This window comes from Pelobates fuscus, chromosome 7 (assembly GCF_036172605.1).
Source record: "Pelobates fuscus isolate aPelFus1 chromosome 7, aPelFus1.pri, whole genome shotgun sequence".
Taxonomy (NCBI): domain Eukaryota; kingdom Metazoa; phylum Chordata; class Amphibia; order Anura; family Pelobatidae; genus Pelobates; species Pelobates fuscus.
Window position 1 is genome coordinate 150519476 of NC_086323.1, and position 23730 is coordinate 150543205.

Genomic DNA, 23730 nt, shown 5'->3' on the forward strand with positions numbered 1-23730 from the left:
CACACACAACGAGGTAGGAAGAGAGACAGGAAATCAGAAAATGGCCGCCGAGAATCTCACGAGATTCGCGGCTAAAACCTGAGAATTCGTCAAGCAAAACAGCCGAACGTTCGGTAAAATAGACAAATTTGTGTGAAAAGAACAAGTGAATGGAGAAACATATGAATGAGCAAAACGCACAAACCAATTAGTCGAACGCGGCAGATAGGCGAATTATGCGATATGCCGGTAAAACTAACGAACGGCATGTGTTTGTAATGAATGTAGCCGAACGGCGGGATTCATGCACAAAACAGCTGAACAGAACGGAGAAAAACGAGGTGCAATTGGCGGCAAAGTACAGAGAGACAGAGAAGGGTATAAGAGATTGAAAGGAGATAAGAGCAAACAGAGAAACATCAATTATCTCACAGAGAAGGTCTGGAACCCTGGGAGGCAATAAACATACATATATAGTAATGAGCAAATATAAATAATACACGGAAAAAAGGATTCCTTAAACAAAAAACTGAATATTACAGAATATTTCAACAGAGAATAATAAATAATAAATAGTAAAAATAAAGACAATAGATCACAGGATAATAAATAATATGTGAGAGAAAAATGTGAGCTGTTCTCTTTGGAGCAGCAAAGAAAGAGGGAAATGGAAGGGAAGTGCTGCCTGTTATACTGGGACCTGTGCAGGGAGGGGCCTATGTCACTGTATATTCACAGTTTTTTCATTCTGTTTATATCCTTTGCTTCTATTGGTGGACAGTAAAGAAAGGGATATGCAATATGAGCCTCCGTGTCTTGTGATAAAATTATTGATTACATCCATACCTAGTTTTTTATCAACAGAGATCATGCGTTCGTATAATTAGTTTAGTACCTAATATATAGGTTGTTTTTTACATTTTTATCTATTTTTGTTTTTTATTTATTAATTGTGTAATGTCATTTGTTACAATCTGTCATAGTATTAGGAAGAGCATAGTGGTGGAATATGTGTTTTACCCGTACAATTTTAGTGTCAGTCACGGAAAGTTTAGTAGGATAGTCCAATATAAATTTGGACCTGATAGTTGGTTATCTAAATGACAGGTTTTTGCTCTGTAGTAGCTTGCATTATATTTGGCACCTATCTGCGTTTAAATTCCGTTCAACCAAATTGTGTAAATTCAGATAAACCTAATTTGCGTTCGAACAGATAGTTTACAATTCTGTTGAATCAAAATTTCACACATATAGTTGCATTCAAACAAAAACAACAAGATGTGTGAACACAACCCAGTGAAAAGAAAATATAAATGAAAGCAAACCAGGACTTCCCCTATATCATAGGTGGAGTATCCAGGTAGATCCCCGAAGACTTCCTCTTGTCTTCAATAGGTATATGCAAATAGGATAGGGGACAATCTGCTAAATACAAATAAAACAAAACAGCATAGCGTATAACTGTGTGGAGACTGGCACTGTTATGTATTCATAATTGGTCACTCACAAATTTGTGGAGATAAAACAGCCTTGAGTGATATATTTTTCCTTCAGTGTCCAGAATGTTGTCCCTCCTCACAGTTTCATCAATCCATAGATGTATATATCTCAAGAGAGGGAAAATATATACAAAAAATGTAGTGCACTTCCAGAGTATGAATAAAAAAGTATTTAATAACTTACATTCACGTTTAAAACAAACAGCATGTCACCATAAAGCGTCCTACGCGTTTCGTCCTTAGCTTGGACTTCCTCAGGGACTTGGTGTCAATAAAGTGCAATAAAATACAATAGCAGCAATAAAATATATCCCTTTATTTTTATCTTTATTTTTATTTTATTTTATTTTCACATTTAATTTTATTTTTATGCATTTTCATTTTCATTTTATTTTTGTAATTTTATTTTTATTTTATTTTATTTTTATTTTTATCTTTTTATTTTTATTTTTATTTGCATTTTTATTCTTATTTTTATTCATACAACCTAACATTTTTTCTAATATATTCCCCTTTTTTGATTTAGAGATAATATATCCCTTTTCTATAAGAAGAATGAGACAAAGGTGCAATGAAAATGGGTTTCACCAACTACAGTATCATCTGTACACCATATGTATAATGCATATTACACTGTCATTGTATGAGATGTCTAGTTAAAGATTCCTTTATATAGTCTTAGGTATACAAAAATATATATTTCTGGGTATGAGTTATATAAATTGTACATAGATGTAAAACAAGGAAAAACATATATCTTTATATAGATTTGCACTCTTCAATTGTGAAAATGGGTTACATACTAAGAGATTTACAAACTCAGATTGTAATGTAAATATATGTTTTCTTCGTTTTTTTATTTTACATCTGCCTTGTAAAGATAGTGCCTTCCAGAGAACTCTCTTAACTGTTTCCCTTTCCCCCTCCCCGTTTTGTCCACCCACTTGTATATACTTTGAGTCAGTGTAATAGAACGAGTGACCAACGATCACGACCCACTTCCGGGTCTGTGAAACGCAAAGTGGAACGCACGCAACGCACGCGATGACGTCATCCGGTCCCGTGAAACGCAAGTGGAACGCACGCAACGTACGTGATGACGTCATCCGGCCCCATGCCGCGAAAAAGAAAATCGAACACCAGCTGAAAGAACTTCAACACTGAATGGGGATGTATAAAAGGACTGTGGGAGGGATATATTTTATTGCTGCTATTGTATTTTATTGCACTTTATTGACACCAAGTCCCTGAGGAAGTCCAAGCTAAGGACGAAACGCGTAGGACGCTTTATGGTGACATGCTGTTTGTTTTAAACTTGAATGTAAGTTATTAAATACTTTTTTATTCATACTCTGGAAGTGCACTACATTTTTTGTATATATTTTCCCTCTCTTGAGATATATACATCTATGGATTGATGAAACTGTGAGGAGGGACAACATTCTGGACACTGAAGGAAAAATATATCACTCAAGGCTGTTTTATCTCCACAAATTTGTGAGTGACCAATTATGAATACATAACAGTGCCAGTCTCCACACAGTTATACGCTATGCTGTTTTGTTTTATTTGTATTTAGCAGATTGTCCCCTATCCTATTTGCATATAGTTGCATTCAGACAGGTTGCAATCTGGACTGCATTCACGGTGATTCAAAGGCTGTGTTTCAAAATTCTGACATTAATACAGACCCCAATTTTTTATTTTTTTTCTTGAATTTTGTTTTTTATAAATATTTTTTATTGAATTTTCATATAAAAAGACAACATAATCAGAAGTATCCATAGAAACAGTATTGATTCATAATTTTGCTAAGACAATTTCCTTTTACATTATACATTCTGATAATTGCATGATGTAAATAACTACATATAACAACGACAATATAACATTTCCTATATGCCACTCTTTAGAATAGGAGCAGGCTGTATGGATAGTCTTCCACTTCTTATAACAGTGGAGATACTGTAGTTATCATTTTCCTTGTGCTACACATTGCCATAGAACATACTAAGAATCGTGCATACATAAAAATACAAAATAAAGAACACAACATGGGTATTCCTTACATACTTTCTAGTGTGCTACGAAGGCGGAGAGAGAGGAGTATATCGTTAAGTAGTATTCAGTGGTAGAGACTGATCGAGAAGCAACCGATTTTGGGGTCCTGTTCTGCCATCCCAGTTTAGTTACCTGGTGTGTCCCGTATCTGGTGGGGCAGCACAGTGCAAGCACATCATTAGATAAGCTTGTGCTGTGCATGGCCATTAGGACCCCGCAGAGATCACTTCAGTAACGCTCTTTTCAGTTGCTCCACTGTCAGCATCCTGTCTTTGGCCCGCCCATCCATCCGTCCATCCTGTCTGTCTAGTCTGGATAGTCCCTGAGAACTCTTTACATTTTGTCATATAGATATAAACAGTAGTTTTTGTTCTTATTTGCTGGCACACCCCCACCGGCCAGACTTAAATCTAAGTTGTAGTGAGTGAATTAAATTAAAAAATAGTGTATCTGGAAGCTTTCTCCTACTCGTCAGATTTTGAAAATTTCCCCAACTTGGCTATTGTCTCAGGCTGGCTGTTTTAGACTTTTAGTTTGCAAGTCCCTATGTTTTGGAGTTTGTTGAATAACCCTGAAAGTCAGAGACTTGCTGACTTATACTTTGGTTCTTTTGGCTATTTAAATGAAGATGATGCATTGTGTTTCTTAGTCCTTAGCCGCTCATCACGCTTGGGGTTAATTTTGGCTTACTGCAGTATGGCTATGAATTGGTTCAGCCTGTTCACTCAGTACATCTTCAGAGAGCTGAATCCTGCTTTAGTCTTTTAATGATGACTTGCAGTGACTTCCCAATCAGCCCCAAGGGATTACGTTTCCTCTGTAATCCGTCTTCATTTCAATTTTTCTTCAACGTTATCTTTGGAACTGAAGACATTCATAGGGGCTTAAACAAGCAGAACATTTTTTTTTTCTTCTTCGCTGCTTATGAACAGAGATTGGAACCTAAGCATAGTTGTAATGTTAACTCATTCCTCCCTGAGAAAATGTTTTGTGACATTCTTTCAGTGAGGTCGATGCTCTGTTAAAAGTGCTGATTTGATTTCGTGAAAAATCTAATTTTAGCTGATTTTTTTTCCCCCAAGCTTTTTAAATAAAATAATTTTAATAAATTATTTTGAGTGCACTAATATTGTGAAGAAATAATAAGACATTGATGTCAAAAGTAGTGTCTGATCAGCTAATATCAATCACCTTCTTTCAATCAAATTTATAAAAAGAACGAAATCTATCAGGATGAGGCTCTGTGTCTGGAGAGTTCATTCATCTATACTTTATATTTGTATCAAGTAACTGGCTATCTGTTTCTATGGAGGTTGCTTTTTGAAAGTGTACCACTCGGTGGCCCAAGTGGGAATAGTGGGTACAATACAGCCATTCCCTAAAACAACCTAATTCTATAAAAGGCTAAACTTTCTCTAATTTATTGCTGGCTGATTGTCCCACTATGTGAAGAAACATAATAGCAGAATAACCTTTCTTACTAATTTCTAATAAAAGCTGTTTACTCTCTTTCTATCCACCTGTCTCCCCAACTCATTTTAATATGAAGTCCCACTGTAATTGTAGATTATGCTAACTGTAGTGTAATCTTTAAGAAATAATTTAATGATGACAGGAGGCAATTATTATATTGTATATTAGCAGCACAGGTCTTTCTTTGATGTGATGCAGCACAGCCCTTTCTTTGATGTGAACAATAATATTAAAAACCAACGGGGGGCGGGGCCTGACCGCCGGCGGGATCAGACGCGCTTCGTCTGAGCTCCTGCCCCAGGGCCCAACAGACGGCGCAAATTGGAGGCAATCCGGGACCACCAAGCCACGCCAAATCCGCACTGGCCCCCAGGAGCTGGGGCGAATGGGGAAACCGATTACCCAGGTGCCGACAGTAACCCGACTGGGGCCCGGAGCTGGATGGAGCTTGAGCCGGGTTGAGACAGCCGCTCTCTCGGGTCTCTGGCCGGGGTCGTGCTCCCCCCCCCCTCTGGACCGGGGGGGTCATCCCGGTCTGCAAGGGCATCGAGCAGTGGGTCACCTCGTGGCCTAAGCACCCGCCCTGGCGAGAAATGTTCACCGGCGACAACCAACAAAATGGCTGCCGCACACCAGCCATGTGCGAGAGCTGCTGGACCGATCGAGCTAAGTGGGGGGAAATCATCACCAGACCACGAGAGTCCAGGAGAGCTTAACCCAGGCCTCTGCTGCAGAACTAAGCTGGCAAGACTAAGGTACAGGCTGTGAGCAAGTATTAAGGGGAATCCACAAAACGGGACCCTATTGAACCGCCCCTATACAGCAGATCCACAGAGGTCACTAGACCCTAGCACTGCCAAACCTGAGAAGACAAGTCAGAGGGAACAGCGAGACACCCACCCTGCATCCAGCTAGACATGATACACCCTACCAGCCCTGTCCCACGAAACCACGACTACCGCAATGAGCCAACGAACAGCGCCACGCCATCGCCAGGCCCACGCACACTTCTTCTGAGCTGGGGGTTCACCTGGAGGTAACCCTTCCACGCCACCCATACACCCGAGGGGACAGCCACACTCCGGCGGACCCTTGGGTCCTCGACCCTGTTGATGGGGTCAATGGACATGTGGCAAGGGCCCCTACTAAGGCCTCGGGCCGAAGAAACATGGCGCCTGGACGACGGACACCCAGGAAACAAAGGGGGAGTGAGGCAACCCGGGGAGCAGAGATACACCTGCCAATGCAACGCGCACAGAGGAAGAAGGTGAGGAAAACCGAGACTGCTCTCAGGCGCCCTCACTGTAAGACACTCGTGGTGACATGGGATTCTCCGGTACGTGCCCGGCCGGTGCCGACTATAGAAGTCGGCTGACTCTTATTGACTCTCGCTGCGGCCTGGACGGCTACAACGCTCACTCAGTCATGTAGGACTATGCTCTGCAGCACTTTCAAACTCCCTGAGAAAGCTGACACTTAACGCATGCATGCTACTGCTAAAAGCATACCTAGCCAGACAAGATGTATACGTAGCCACATCACTAATCAGTTTACCATGTACTTATGATATAATCTTGCTAAAGTACTCGTTATACCAGTCATGTTTTTCCATCTCATTTATCTTTTAGAATTCTCCTCCCCAACATGACCATACGCTATATACGCATGAATATTCTGATGTTACTTGTAATCATAACATAAGCTATTCATTCACTCGTACCAACCTGTTAACAGACCTACTTAGCATGTATAGCTAGAGATCAGCTGCCTATCTTAACCTATCTTAACATATGGTCTCATATCATGTTTATTTACGTGTCGTAGCCTCAACATACCGTAACCCTGAAACATGGAGGCATTTTAATGATACTACTATGGTTAATCTCTAATTGCTAAGCGTTACTTGTTACCTGTTGTTTTAAACATGTCTTCGCTGACAGTATAATCGCCTAACTCAGCTGGTTAATATCTTAAAAACGTGCAAATACTCATGCTACTGTCTAATATGTGTTAACCTTGCAACATGCTTAGATTGTTTGTTTACAATACGCTTCTGTTCTAAGTCCTATAAAATAAAAATGAGGCAAGTATAATCCGGAAATGTAAATGACACTGTTACCGCTGTATTACCCTTATCTCTTGTGGAATACCCTTGCATTTCCCTTTCTTTATTCTGTACCCTTCATATATGCCTCAATAAAATACAGATTGACAAAAAAAAAAAAATATTAAAAACCAACAACATAGTCAGTTGTAATCAAACAATCCAACGTATGAAAAATAAGTTGAATACTCTGAGAAGCTTTGAGAGTAGATACTCCAAATTAAGTTAGTCTGAAATTAAAGAGAAAATATGTTAAAGGCATCTAATAATGAGAAGTGGACATAATCCGAATCGTATATGACAACCAAAGTATCAGATGTAACGATTATAATGTAGCAACAACATAGGCTATCACAATGAAATTTAGATGATTAATAGGAACAAAATATATAAACCTAAAAACCATGCAACAAAAAAACCTTAATCATCTGCGATAGCCTGTTGACATTCATGGAACCCTGGAAAACGTATAAGCAGCACACAGGTACACACAGGTACAAACACTGCCACACATGCAGATACACAGAAACACTGCCACACACATACGGATGTACAGATACAAACACTGCCACACATGCAGATACACACAGATACATATATACAGACACACATGCAGATACACAGATACAAACACATACAGACACACATGGCAATACACATACTGACACACATGCAGATAAACACACACATACTGACACACACACAAATATACATATACACACACTGACACATACATAGACAGACACACACACACACACGGATACATACACAGATACACATACTCATACACAGATACAATGACACAACCAAATACTAGGCCTAGCCCAAGACAATTTGCTGCCTGGGTGCCCCAAAACGACACCAGCAAAACACGCCCACATTCATTATGTTGTATTATAATTAAAACCAAAATGAAATGTATCATAATAAGATAAATACATTCCAGTGTCATATTTAGATCAATGCACACTAAATTAACGTCACAACATATATGCTTCTGCAGTGGTTGTACAATATACCTCAATCACTAATAACAAACCAAAAGGGATCAAGTTAATTTGTCATGTGGGATGTTTGCCATTAGGCTGGGGATGCAGTATGTGTGTGTGTGTGCTGGGGATGCAGTATGTGTGTGTGTGCTGGGGATGCAGTGTGTGTGTGTGTGCTAGGGATGCAGTGTGTGTGTGTGTGCTGGGGATGCAGTATGTGTGTGTGTGCTGGGGATGCAGTATGTGTGTGTGTGCTGGGGATGCAGTATGTGTGTGTGTGCTGGGGATGCAGTATGTGTGTGTGTGCTGGGGATGCAGTATGTGTGTGTGTGCTGGGGATGCAGTATGTGTGTGTGTGCTGGGGATGCAGTATGTGTGTGTGTGCTGGGGATGCAGTATGTGTGTGTGTGCTGGGGATGCAGTATGTGTGTGTGTGCTGGGGATGCAGTATGTGTGTGTGTGCTGGGGATGCCGTGTGTGTGTGTGCTGGGGATGTAGTGTGTCTGTCTGTGTGTTTGCAGGGGATGTAGTGTGTCTGTCTGTGTGTTTGCAGGGGATGTAGTGTGTCTGTCTGTGTGTGTCTGTGTGTGTTTGCAGGGGATGTAGTGTGTCTGTCTGTGTGTGTGTCTGTGTGTGTGTGCAGGGGATGTAGTGTGTCTGTCTGTGTATATGCTGGGGATGTAGTGTATGATTGTGCTAGGAAAGTTGCATGTGTGTGTTAGGAAAGTGGCGCTGAATGATCCTCATAGAGATACATTAATTGAATGCATCTCTATGAGGAGATGCAGATTGGCACATTTGCTGCGCATGCACAAAATCCTCCCAATGCTTTCCAAAGGGAAAGCGTTTGTTTAGCTAAGATCATAAAGACCAGCCACGGCGAAACTGGCATGGTGTCGGAAAAAAGTTGAGTAAAAACGCCTTCCTCATGCGATCGGAGGGGGCAGGTACCTAAACGCGCACAAGCACATACTCTGACAGGTTCACAGTCAGACTCACGCTGGCAACAGGCTTGCACACACACATTCTAACAGGCACACGCACTGCCAGGCTCTAACACACACACACACACACACACACACACACACACACTCTGACAGGCTCACATATACACTCATGCTGACAACAGGCTCACACACACTCACGCACACACTGACAGGCAGACATGCACACGCACACACACTCTGACAGGCAGGCACCCGCACACGCGCGCGCACACACACACATACACACACACTCTGACAGGCTCACACACACTTACATTTTTGTTTTAATTGAACCCCACTTAGCCACCCTACCTTTGGGAGAGCTGAGTGGGTCTGCTCTCTTCCTGCGTGCGAGGGAGCAATACTCTACCTGCAGCTCCTCTCTGCTCCCTTGCACTCTCTGTAATGATGCTGTGGCCGGAGTGAAGTCATACTCCGGCTCCCGGCATCATTAGACTGCACGAGAGAGCAGAGAGAAGCTACAGGCAGAGTACTGCTCCCTCTCACGTTGCATACAATGCTCCCGCAGGCGGCTGGCTCCATCCTCCTCAGGGCTGCAATATTCCCCGCGACGGACGCCTTCAAAGCTCCGGTGGCCACATTAACTAAATAGCTGGAAAATCAAAGGTGGCAGGACGAAATTTCTAGTCGCCATGGCAACCTGGCGCCTGAGATTTGTCTAGCCCTGACTTACCCTTTCAACACACATAGCCAGACGAAAAGAGGAATTCTGCCACTCCCGAGAGCAAGCCCACAGCAGCAGCCCTGCCGCAAATTGCTGTGAGTAAAGTTCCCACTGAAGTTCTGGCACGCACAGCTAGTAGAGTGCCAGAACTTCAGTGGTACCATAACCCTATGGACGCGGCCAACCCCAGATCAGCCTCTCTGGCGGAAAACTAGGCTTTCGTGGCACGTTGACAGAGGTGGCAAAATGCCGCCCCTGTCAAAGTGCCGTCTGGAGTCATGGTCCCACTGGGACCTATGGATGGACCGGCCTTGACAGATACATAGACACAAACACTAAAATACAAATACAGATACACACACTGAAATTCAAATACACACACTGGCACACACAGATATACAGATACACACTAACATACACACAGATACAAACATACAGACACACACAGATACACAGACTCCCACACTGATACACAGACATACAGATACACACAGACTTAAAGATATACAGATACAAACACTACATACATTCTGTAGTGTTTGTATCTGTATATCTTTGGGTGGCTTTTGCTGGCTGTGCTTCTTGGTAGTTGAGGGAGATCATCTTCTTTCCCAGTCCGGTTACCCCTGCCCTCTTCGTGGCCCACACCCGTGCGGCTTGTTGTGTTACAGCTGGGAGGAAGTGTGCGTCTCACTCTCCCCTCCTTCCAGTTTCTCGGGCAAGTTAGAAGGGGCCTGATCGCGGTATTAAAGCACTGCATTGCACGACCAGGCCCTTCCCCTTCCATCGGGTGCATGGGCCACCCGATGAACCTGCTCACCATGCGGTTCCCAACCTGTGCTGGGTAGTTGCACTGCCGCCATTGCTGACTTTTTCCCCCGTACCCCCTGGGCCACTGAATTGTACCCCTGGGGGTATGCGTACCACGGATTTGGAACTCCTGTCTTAGACGACCAGGGGGTGATGCAATCCTTTTAGATCAGTGAGAATGAGTGGAAAATAGGGTGGAAGAATGGGATCTTCATATTATCATTCCAGTTGGTCCGAGTACAAAGCCTGGCTCTGCCACCAAGGTGTGATCAGTAGGATTGACACTTGTTGATGTCTGATCTGGTATAGACCTCTCTAAAATCATCGCAAAAAGTGGGAAGACATATGCCTCCTGAATTGGCCTGAAGAAAGTTGACAACTGGTGATTGGTCTCAGAGACAAAAAGGTCCAGCGTAAAATGCCCCCACATCTGGAAGAGAATTTGGAATGCAAAGTCAGTCATCTTCCAGTCGCTGCTGTCCTTCCAATGTCTCGATAACCAATCCGTTGTCAGATTGATCTCTCCTGAAAGGTATCCTGCTTTGAAAGCGATATTGCGGTTGAAGCACAATTGACAGATGTCCTTCATGATTTCTGATAGTGTCTGGGATCGTGCTTCTCCCAGACAATTTATGTATTGGGCAGCCGATATAGTGTCCATCCAAAGTAAGATGCAACAGTCTGTGAGATTTCTGGCTACGGTGTGATCCTGAAGGATCCGGCAATCAACCTGAGACAGTTGATATGAAGTCCGACTTCTCAATGCAACCAGGGCCCACCAGTGAGCATACAGTGAGCTCCCAAGTAACAGAGACTGTCATTGGATTCGACCACAAAGTTCGATGAGTGACGAAAATCTCCTTGTCTGTCCATGGTTGCAAGTGGAGGAGCCATATATAAAGTTCAGAGTGAGGAGTATCATTTGATCGCATAGTGTTCTGTTTCTGAGGCATTTGGGTTTTCAGTCGTTGCATAGTACTGTAGCGAAGGAGTCCTGATAGCATAGATTGCCTCTATGGAGGCTGATAGGACTCGCACTGTGCATGCCAGCAGGTGGAGAGGGATCTGAATGAGTTGGAGCATGAACTGTATATCCTTCCGGCTTTGATTGGGGAAGCCGGGGAAAGCAGTTTCTGGAATCTATTTTGAAACCCAGAATTGAACTACTCGATTTTTGAGTCAGTTGCAAAATATCAATTTGTCCATGCTACTTAGTCCAACAGAAGCCCGGGAGCTAATAGGGGAACAAGGGGAAAGGGATCCCACAGTAATCTAAAAGTATAGGAATTACTCAGAAAGTGTGATGAAATGACCATGTATATCACAAGATAATAAATATGTGGTGCAGCAAAGAAAGAGGAGGTGCTAGTTTCAGTCAGGGCTTGTATGACTTCTTCATGCTTGTTTTTGATTGGTTAATAGTTTGTGCTGGTATTGGAGTACAGTAAAGAGAATTTCAAAATATATAAACTCCTGTCATGTAATCAAATTATAAGTTTTCATAGTAGAGGTGACCATTGTGGAATTGAAATGTTGGGACAGCCACTCATTTAAAGAAATAAGAGCTACTGAGAGCATGTAAAGAAAGTAACTTGTGTAGATGATTAATTTGCATGAATTCTAGATTAATTGGATATCTTTCCTTTTCTTTTTTTTTTAATCACAACCGGGAGATATTTTTGAAAGTATGTTAAAAACACTCCCAATAATAGATTAACCGCTTTAAATTTAAGAGCTCCCAAAAACCTTTGAATACAGTTAGGGACAAGTATAAAATTGTGCCTTGTTGAAAAGAATGGCAAGATTATTGCAGATAAAGCTATTTGTGCCTACGAACCACGGCACATTAATCAAGTGCTGTGAAACTCCTTTGGCCCTAGGGAGCCAGTCCGTCTTTAATGAAGGCATTATGGTTTAGGGATTACTCTTAAAACAGACCAAATCCCTACCATTAACTGAAGAACAGAATGCTCAGTTTAAGATCGGATACAGTATTCTTGACAGCTCTGCTCCTTAAACCAATTTTAAATACTGCAAATCCCAGTCCTGAAATATCGCCCTTCTGCCCGATGTCCAGAGATTTTATTTATGTGCAAGCATTTTTTTACCTTTGCATATCCTTAAAGTAAACCTAGAAAAGGGATCTTTTGGAGAATAAACAAATTTATTTTTTAAATAGTTTAACACGTGCATATAGTTTAATTGCTGTAAATGACCTTATCGTGTATCGGTATTTTTGACTCATAATCAACAACCCCCTACCCTCTCCTGAGTCATTCATTGCTAATAGAGTTAGAAAGAATTATATGGAAATGCACGAAAAAACAACAATATGGAAGAAAATGATTTAACTTAAAGGACCACTATAGTGCTAGGAAATAAATCCCCCCACCCTCATGGCCCCCCCCACCGGGCTCTAGGGGGAGGAAGGGGTTAAAGGCTTACCTTTCTCCAGAGCCGGGCTCCCTCGGCGCTGGGGCCTCTCCTCCCTCTTCCGCCGAATCCGCATGCGCGGCAAGAGCCGCGTGCGCATTCAGTAAGTCCATAGGAAAGCATTTTCAATGCTTTCCTGTGGACGCTGGCGTCTTATCACTGTGAAAATCACAATGAGAAGCGCCTCTAGCGGCTGTCAACGAGACAGCCACTAGAGGCTGGATTAATCCATATGTAAACATGACCGTTTCTCTGAAACCTGTAGTGGTCCTTTAATAATACTGACAAAGCTCTAAGTACTAGAGTCAAGCAAGGGAAGAACTATTACAGTATTACTTAGGCTGTGCATTTTTCTAAATAATTCCACCCTTTCTCTGGAAACTACACCTTCTGACTCTTGAAATATTCAAATAGCTGTCAAAATGGAAAAATAAAAATATAAGTATCAGTCATACTTACACACTTTGCCATTGTGATTCGACCTTATGCAGACTAGAGGTAACCACTAGCCTCCACCCTCCATCTTGGCTGCTTACCCAATAATCTTTGGTTGAAATGATGCACACGCTGACATAGTTGCACATTTGTGCCGGGGATTAGTTGTACCCCTGGTACATGTGACCTGGCAACAGAAGAAATTAGCTTGTCCATTGTAGGCACTGCCTGCAAGGCATGCCTCCCAACTGCCCTGATTTTGGAGGGACAGTCCCAATTCTTTTGCCGATTTTAGAAACACCAGTAACTAAAGTATTTTAGTATTAAAATATTTATACAGATTTTTCTTTTGCTGAACTGTGTGTACATTTTTCTGGTAGCTCTGTAGTACTGGTATTGAAACTAATTTTTTTTTTTTTTTTTAATAGATCTTTTGTTTCAAAGTAGGTTTTTCTTTCCCACAACTGTGGGCTAGTCCTCGAAGGTAGATGTGTCAAGTTGGAACATGGTCCTATTTTGATATTTGTTGTTTCTCAACTGCAATAACAACACAAGCTGATTTATGTCGAATTGTTCTAAAGATGAGCTTGTGATGAACGTGTGTACTTTGTAGGGTTATGCAGCTGTGTTCCAGGCTACTTGTAAGAGGCTGTCGTCCTTGACTTGAGAAGGGACCCAGGAGCGTTCTGGCTGTCATACTCTAGTCAAGCGTTTTTGACGTGGTCATGTGCCAATTCCAATGCGTTGGGATTATGTCAGAGCACCTGGTATATACAGAGCAATGTACGCTTCAATGGCGGTGGTCACAACTTGTCTGTCATAATGATCCTCACAGGAGGATAGAATATCAATTACCTAGAACCTCAAAGATGAGACTGAAGTCAGTTGAAAGTGTAAAGTTGAATTCTAAGCAAAAAAAACCATTTAAAACAAGTAGTGGGCTGAGTCTGTTTTACAGGGAATGGCTTCAGAGGTATTGACATTACAGCACGTGCAGTCAATAGCCCAGTGTTAATCTCGCACCAATGATGTGTCATAATCACAGTCAGGTCCATAAAGATAAAAATGCCAGCTTGGGATGTACTGCTTATTTAGAAACTGCAGACAATTTACAGTTCTACCACCGTCATATGTGATACAGTCTATTGAGTACAGGATATTTAAAACCTGTTCTGCTACAACAAAAATGTAATTGGCTCTTATGGGATCAAGTTGGGCAACAACTTCCGTTTCCACTTGTAAAGGTATTTAGGCAGCTCACAAAGATAATGTAAAATAAAACATGCCTATTTACTCCAGAATCCTCCTTGCAACTTAGAGCTTAGGTTAGTGTCTGCCACGCTGGACACATTCCCCATGCTTACCAACCATCCCGATGTTGGCAGAAAAGTCCTGGTTTCCAGGTCCTGTCCCACAAATCTGAATTTGTTCCCTGGTGCGCCGCTTTTGGAGACATCAGGGAACTGTCCCCAAAAAGTGTAGTGCAAGTGCATTATTAGAGGGCAAAGTTATCACAATAACATAATATTTGTAACCATCTTAATGCCACCTTCCTTTGCTATTCAGGTTTTTGATGTAACAGTTGGGTCTAAAACCATTCTGACACTACTGCATTTAGCTGAACACCCTAGAAAGCTTTTTATAGCACTGGACATAGCACGTAGCATAGTTGCCAGAGTTCTCTTAGCATAAATATTTAACGTAACATAATTTTAATATATACGTTTGCAAACAGTTTGGTACAGTATATAGAATAAATGTTATACCCTCTTTAACCCCTTAAGGACAGAGCTTCGGAAGCTTGTCTTTCACTTAATGACAACGGCATTTTTTGAATTTTTTGCTGTTTTCGTTCAACTGCAATTTGCATTTTACTAATTTATTGCACTGATGCATGTTATATACTGTTTTTTAAAGGACAGAAATGGCTTTAATTTGATGTAACATATATATATATATATATATATATATATATATATATATATATACACACACATATACATGCTTATTTATTATAAGAAATACAGAAAAATGCAAAGAAAATGAAAAGTGTTTTTTTTTTTTTTTACAGTTTTTGCAATAGTGTGTGCACAATTAGTGCAGGTTAAGGAAAGTAATTAAAAATAAATTAATTTAGTTGTTCTGATTTACAGAATATATAATGTGTCTGGGATTTTAAGTTTTTTTGGCTAGTTACAGGTCACAAAGCACAAGGAGTAAAATAAACTTTTATTGTGGAACGATTTTAGAATTTGGTATGTTTGTCTTGTAAGCTTAATAGCCATAGAAGAAAACAAAATTGGCACACAAAAGTATATATTTATATAAAGTAGACACCACAGGCTATTTACCTAAGGTTGTTTTGACACTTTCTACGTAGCCATTTCACCGCCAATCTCTACTAAATATTGGAGTAAAATTGTGTTTTTTTTTGGGTTTTGGCACACAAACTTATAACAAAGAACTTCTCATGTGTATTTTGTAAAGTTAGTGTGTGCTATTCCTGCACAAATTTTTATTTTGTGTTCAGTTACATCTGCTGAGTAAAATGACACCCCCATTGTATGTCTTTCACACTATTTCGTGAAGCTACAGTGCCACACAGGAGACCTGTCCTTTTCTGTTTTCACAGTAGAATTTTGAGAGACTGATTAATGGGCCTATGCTTCCATTTGGGGTATTATAACAGTTTGACTGTTCAAAAAAAAAACCACAAAGGCCTACCATTTGTAAAAGTAGAGACTCCAGGGTATATCATAAGGTGCATATTGTGCCTTAGCATGCCACCATTTTTCCACCAATATATGCCAAAGTATGTGGTAAAAAAATAATTTTGGGCATTTTTTTACATACGGACTGCATTTTTGCTGGGCATTTTGTATATTTCATATGTGCCACTAAGTTCAAAACCCCAAAATTATGCTCAGCTAAGTCTTCTGAGTAAAAATACATCCCCAATGAATGTCTTTGGCACTATTTTGTGAAGCTACAGTGCCATATAGGAGACCAAGCCATATCAGTTTTTACAGAACTTTGAATTTTGACGTTGGGCCTATGTGCAATTTCCAAGCATCTTCGAAGGTTTTAAATTCAAACTACCCCCCACAAAGGCCTACCATTTCTTAAAGTAGACACCCCAGGGTATTTAAAAAGGCATATTTTGAACCTTAGCGTGGGATCATTTTTCCGCTAGCTTGTACCAAGTGTAGTGGTAATAAGCGTTTTTTCTGCCTTTTTGACACACAAAGTGAGTTTGCACAGTATATTTTGCAGACCTTATGTGTACTACCACTGTATAATACTTCATATGTTGCTCAGCTATGTCAGCTGAGTACAAAAATACTCCCGTATGTACCTTTGCCAGGTATATGTGGACATCGGAGGGGCACATTTGGGACATAGCCATTCCAGTTTTTTTCAAACTTTAAATTTTTACGCTGTGCCCCTGTCCCATTTTAGAGTATTTTACCAGGCTATATAATTCAAACTACCCCACAAAAGCATACCATTTCTTAAAGGAGACTTCCCAGGGTATTTCAAAAGGCATGTTTTGAACCTTAGCGTGGGATCATTTTTCCGCTAGCTTGTACCAGGTGTAGTGGTAATAAGCGTTTTTTCTGCCTTTTTGACACACAAAGTGAGTTTGCACAGTATATTTTGCAAACCTTGTGTGCTACGACTGTATAATACTTCATATGTTGCTCAGCTATGTGGTCTGAGTACAGCAATACCCCCGTATGTACCTTTGCCAGGTATATGTGGATGTTGAAGGGGCACGTTTGAGACGCAGCCATTCAGTTTTTTTCTAACTTTTACGCTGTGTCCATGTTCCAATTTGGAGTAGTTTAGATGGTTGGTTATTGAAACTTCCCCACAAACACATACTATTTATTAAAGAATACACCCCCCGGGGTAATTCAAAAGGCATATTTTGAACCTTAGCGTGGGATCATTTTTTCTCTAGTTTGTTCTAGGTGAAGTGGTAATGAGCGTTTTTAAATGTATTTTCTAACTTTTTTTAACTTTTTTTTTACTTTTTAAAACTATTTTTTAATCTTTTGTTTTGCTTATTAATTTTTTGAAACTTTCCTAAACTTTCTTAAAACTTTTTTTTTTCAGATTTAAAATTTTTCTAAGCTTTTTTTTTTTTTTACCGTTAACCCCTAACTAGCAGTAAGCAGCACTAACCGTAAATTCCCCATTTTCCCATAACTCCCACCCACCCCAGCTAGAAAAAAATATTTAATTATACAATGTTTAAATTAGTTAATTAAATAAATTGAACCCCTGAGGATTAAAAAATAAATAAAAGTTAATCGTTAGGGGTTAAAACAAATTAGATCACAGTATAATATTGTGATCTGTGTTTGATCACTGTAGGCAGTGATCGACTGGCAGGGAAGGGGTTAATTTTTATTTGGACTGGATAAAGGGGGGTGTTTTTTTTTTTTACTTAAACGTTATTAAAGCTTTTTTTAACTTAATTTTTAACTTTTTAAAGCTTATTTTAAACTTTTTTTAACGTTAACCCCTAGTTAGCCTAACACCAAATCCCCCAATTCCCCACTAACTTTCACCCTCCCCAGCTAGCTAAATATATAATTTTAAAATACTTAAATTAATTAATAAAATAAATGTAGCCCCTGAGGTTAAAAAAAAAATAAAAATTAACCCGCAGGGGTTAAAAAAAAAAAAAAATCTGATCATAGTAAAATGCAATCCCTGCCAATTGATCACTGTAGTCAGTGATCAATTGGCAGGGAAGGGGTTAATTTTGTATTAAAATGGTAAAGGGGGGTGGGATTTTAAATAAACTTTTTATTTATTTTTTTACACAGGGAAGCAGATCAGCACTGATCCGTCTCCCTGCACTTCACAGTGAACCCGGAAGTGCAGGGAGGCGGAAGGTGAGTATACACAGCACATGTGCTCGCTCTGACATGCTGTCAGAGCAGGCACATGTGCTGGGACAGCCCGATCCGGTGCTCCCGCTCTGCCTCTAATACAGAGGCGGCGATCTGGGGTTAATTTTACCACGTGACGGATGAGGTCCGTCACTCGTCGTTAAGGGGTTAACGTGCTACCATGTCATTTTTGTATGTAAACAATTTTGCATTGGATGGGTTCCGCAAACTGTCAAAATAACGCAATCCGCTGCAATTTTATTCATTAATTTTCTTTTCTTATGTTTCAAAAATTTTGCATTCTACAGACATAATTTGAATGGAATTTTATGTAGTTGGTTTCTTTAAGAGTTTAATTGCTCAATGTACCATTGTCTAATTTCTTTGTGTGAAGAATTTCCCTACATTAAGAGACGATTGTAACATCATTTTGTTCTGTGTTTTAAAGCCGTTGGATAGCTAACATTTGTCTGTAGTAACTCAATTTGTACTCTGGCTGGGACATTTCCATAAAAAATCCATTATGCCCTTTGCAATTTTTGTAGAAGGTACCTGAGAGAATACAGCCATATCACAGCAAACCAAAATTACATTTTCTACTAAGGAATATTCTCTTGTAATTCCGTTAGGGAGTTTGAACGAGAGACAAATAAATAAAGAGTAGAAATTCTCAGTTCTTTTCCAAAACAAAACAAAAATTCTGATCTTTAGGTAAATAAGACTGTTGGTGACTGCGGGGTGAGTCAACTTGACCAGCAGAAATACGATGTAGGATTACTCTTACAAAGTCCCATTCTTCTGCGCAAATAAGTCCTACATTTAATTACTTTGTTTTCTTCCCTTAAGGCAAAAAAGGATCAGCGTTGCTTTATGTAGTTGTATCGGTGTATTGATTGGAATGGCAGGTGCAACCTTTCTAATAATAAATTCAGTTTTTTGTTTTTTTATACGGGTTGTATTTTAGATTTTTTGAATTATATTTATGTAGGAAATTAATTGTTTCCATGTTTTCTTTTGTTGTATTGGTTGTTTTCAAAGTGCATTTGATTGAGTCTTAAAGCTGTGCAACAAATATGGCCTTGGTGTGCACTTGTTTAAAGGGACAGTGAGGCTGCTGTAGATAGACAAGTTAGAGATGCAACACAGTTATTAAATATGTAACATGTAATATATAAACTAGCTCCCTGTTCTGAAAACTGAAATAGTACTTTGTGAAAATTGTTTTGTTCCTGCAGACTGAAATTTTATTTTATATGACCCCAAAGATTGTCCATGCAGCCTAGAGAGCCAGTGATAAAATGAATTGGATATTGAAAGGATCGATATGTAGCCTTTTTCAATTGGCCAGTTCCACTATAGCTATTGTTACTCTTAACTACCTAGTTCCTTATCCACTTATCTGCTTGGGACTTCCCATAACAGGTTAAAAGTCCCCACACTTTGTTGGCTTCATGGCACGTAAATAAAATGTATCTGCACTCTGTACCTGCCCAAAGCTGCTGCAATAAATCGCCCTGGCAGTTTCTCTCCATGCTGCTGCACTCACACAGAGCCTGACCCTCTTCCCTGCTGCCCCTTGAAGGCATTGCTTTCCCGTACGCTGAATTAGAGAATGAAAAACTCCTAGAGGGGAATGTTTCCCTGGTAACAGATATGCAGAGCACAGCCTTCGTATCTCTTTGCTGATTGGCTCAGACTGAACTGGCCAAGAGAAGAGGGGGAATGACTGTTTTATAATGTTTGTAGGAGATGCAATTCTCCTAGCAAATGCACATGTGTTATATGATCTATGTTTTATTTCAAATTAAAAAGCATTTGTCATGACACGTACACTTTAAGCAACTTCAGTCATCATTTACGAGTGTGCGATTTTATTTTTTTATTTTATTTTTTTCAAGATCACAACAGTAGGTGGTGCTACTGCAGTTATGCATAGTTGTAGAATTCTCAGTTTATCCCAGCATCCTCCAAATCTATATATTGTCAATTAACTCTCAAGTTATAACTTATTTTCTTTTTGTTATCATTTCTAATCCCTTTTGTTTCTTTACACAAGTCTGGAAAAATGTATCCACTTGAGAGGGAAATAATTTTACCATCTTCTCTATTGTTTGTTATTAAGCAATGGCTATGTTGTATAATATAGACATAAACACTGATTATTTACATGTATTGCATTTTTTATTTTTTTTTGCAGAAGCTCGAGAAATTGTCCTAAAGGCCCAAATCTTAGCTGGAGGAAGAGGAAAAGGTGTATTTGACAGTGGGTTGAAAGGTGGAGTCCACCTCACAACTGAGTAAGTTTTTTTTTTTTTTTTTTTTTTTTTAAACATGGAAGATATTTGTACATGTCCACTTGTGTTTTTTTTTTCTCTTGCAATCTTTTTACCTCTTATTCTAAGGCACTTGAGGTAAAAGGCTCTTTTTGCTCCCGTGCAGGACAGTGAACAGGCAGATACTATATTTTAAAAGTCTGATCACTGCATTAATCTGTTCTAAAGGTGATCTCAAAAGTAACTTGGATACATATTCTCACTGCCATTTAAAGGGACTCTCCAGTGCCCTCTCCCTCCCACCCTCATTCCAAGTTGCTGAAGGGGTTAAAGTTGCTGATAGATAAAAAATACACTACTGATTTAAGATATAAGCAAATCTTTCAGATACATGGATGCAGGTAATACCTGCTTTTCCCTTCGTATAGTGGCAGTACTCACAAGTGGGATGTTCCTTACGGTGTTGGACAAGAAGCTCCCCCTTCTTTGAATCTTATAGCTGTGCTCCGCCTGCTGCCTCCATAAAACCTGCAAGTCCGAATCACATACCAGTTCTTCTTGTCCCGGCAACGGGACGGACAGGTTCCCCAGTTCTGGTGGAGAAGGTGTGATCAGCACAGGCTGCTGATCGGGGAGGTGAGTGCCCGATTGCTCCCCGGGCGGGAACTGAGTGGCACAGCACTTCCGGTCTCGCGTTACGGAACGCGACCGAGTACTTCCTTTTTGTGGCGTCCACGGTGAGTTCCCGGGCGGTCCTCCTCGATGGCAATACGCATGCGCACAGCGGTGGAACGCACGCCCGGGAGGCGTTGCGTTCCATCAAACACGGAATCGCGCTACTGCGCATGTGCGAAACCGTGTTTTGGCGCCACATTTAAAAATTTGAATATAAATCTGTGCAGAACCTTTCTGACTCCAAGGGTGGGTGTACAGTTCTGGTTCTCCTTGTCACCAGCCCTCCTACATGGACATTAGGTGATTTAAAGTGAGATTTAACTCTTTAAACTCTCCTTTATTCACCTATTATTATGCATGCTTTTATTTATTATTTTTTTTTTTCTTCTGGTGTTTCCACAGATATGTCCAGTCCTATATCTCCGGATAAAGCAGATAAAGACATGTCGACATCTGTCCCCAAAAAAGCCACAAGCAAATCTAAGCACTTATGTTGTCTGGAATGTGCTGTACCTCTACCTGACGGATGTCGCAAAAAGACGTGTAATCAGTGCTCTACGGAATTGCTAGAGAAAGCAAAGCAGACTGATGTGGCATCCTTCCTGGGCTGGTTTCAGGAAAATTTGTCCCAGACATTTGAGTCTTTCAAAGATGCTGTGAAGAAAGAACCGGCTATTCAAGAGAAGCTGCCTAAGAAACGTAGGAGGAATAGATCTCCTTCTGTGTCTGACGTCTCTTCAAGAGAATGCTCTTTTTCTTCACCTTCTGATATTTCCAGCCTAGCTTCCAGTGTGGAGGATGGCTTTCCACCAGAAGGGCTGAAGAAATTTATTAAAGAAGTGACCACACCTGTACAAGAACCAGAGCCTACCAAGGGTAAGGTTAAAGGTTTCCCGATGTCACCTAAAATTTTGGATCTCCTTCATAGAGAATGGAAGAATCCTGAAAGACGTGCATTTATTTCAAAACATTTTAAACTGCTGTTCAAGCTACAGTCGGAAGAAAGATGGGAAGATCTTCCTAAAGTAGATATTCAGATTGCCCAGCTGTCAAAGAAAACCACTATACCCATTGGCGAAGTCTCAGGACTTAAAGACCCAATGGACAAACGAGCCGAAACTTCATGTAGAAGAATCTTTCAAGCCGCAGGATACCAATGCAGAGCCGAAATTGCAGGTTCAGCGGTTCTCAGGGCTCAGAGCGTTTGGCTACAAGCCCTGGAAGAGTCCCTTATGGGAAAATCAGATACAGATCCTTCCCATCTTATGTTCCTACTGAAATTAGCCAATTAATTCCTTTCGGATGCCTCTGATGAGTTTATTTGTTTATCAGCAAGAATTATGGGGTTATCAGTGGCCAGAAGAGCTCTTTGGCTACGAACATGGACAGCTGATTCAGCGTCTAAGGCAGCCTTATGTGAATTACCCTTTGAGAGGAACAAACTTTTTGGAACTCCTTTGGAAGACATTATTAGACAGAAAAAACAAAGAAAGCCCTACCTCTGGAATCAAGAACCCAGGGATATAAAAGATTTCAGTACAAGGGTCAGCGGTCCTTTCGTTACCCAGGGCGGTTGCAAAGGTTTCAAAAACAGGGTGGAAACGGCAGCCAGTGGTCTAGACAAGAATCCAACAGGCAAGACAAAAAGAGGAAGTTTTGACGCCAAAAGAGTGGGAGGATGCCTTCGGTTCTTCGCCCACGAATGGAAAAAGAGTACATCAAATGGGTGGAACAATTTCAGAAGGTTACAGAATAAAGTTTTCAACAAGACCACAACCATCCTTCCTACTGTCAAACTATCCTTCAAGGAAAAAAACAGAAGCACTCCTAACAGAACCTCTTCTTCTTTTAAGAAAAGATGTGGTAGAGAAAGTACTCAAACGTTGGGAATTTCAGGGAGTTTACTCTTGCCTGTTCCTGATTCAAAAACCAGATGGATCCTTTCGGCTGATCCTAGACCTAAAACAAGTCAACACCTGCATACCGTACCAGAAGTTCCGCATGGAAAGTATTCTGTCTGTAACGCACATTTTACAAAAAGGAGATTACATGGCAAAGTTAGATTTAAAAGATGCTTACCTCCATGTACCGGTTTCAGAATCTTCCCGGAAGTTTCTCAGATTTGCAGTTCTAACAAGAAGACGAAAAATTCTCCATTTGCAATTCAAGGCTCTACCCTTTGGCCTGTCCTCAGCTCCTCTTGATTTTACGAAAATCCTGGCACCTATAGCAGCCGTCTTGCGTCTGAAAGGTATCTCGATTGTTCCATACCTGGACGATTGGTTCTTGAAAGCCCAATCCAAACAACTGCTAAAACATCATCTCAAGATTGCTATGAAGGTTTTAAAAGATCACGGTTGGATCCTGAACCTGAAAAGATCCAAGTTGACTCCGTCACTGAGTCTAGAATTCTTGGGTCTTCGG

General features: G+C 40.6%; 1 protein-coding gene across 1 annotated transcript in view; it reads left to right on the forward strand.

The window, feature by feature from the left end:
- The window catches only part of SUCLG2 (succinate-CoA ligase GDP-forming subunit beta), a 269052-nt gene that overhangs the window by 97666 nt on the left and 147656 nt on the right, over positions 1-23730 (forward strand). Inside the window, exon 3 of the mRNA XM_063426806.1 lies at positions 20556-20655. Within this exon, the coding sequence (XP_063282876.1) occupies positions 20556-20655 (100 nt within the window). The remainder of the gene's footprint in view (positions 1-20555; positions 20656-23730) is intronic.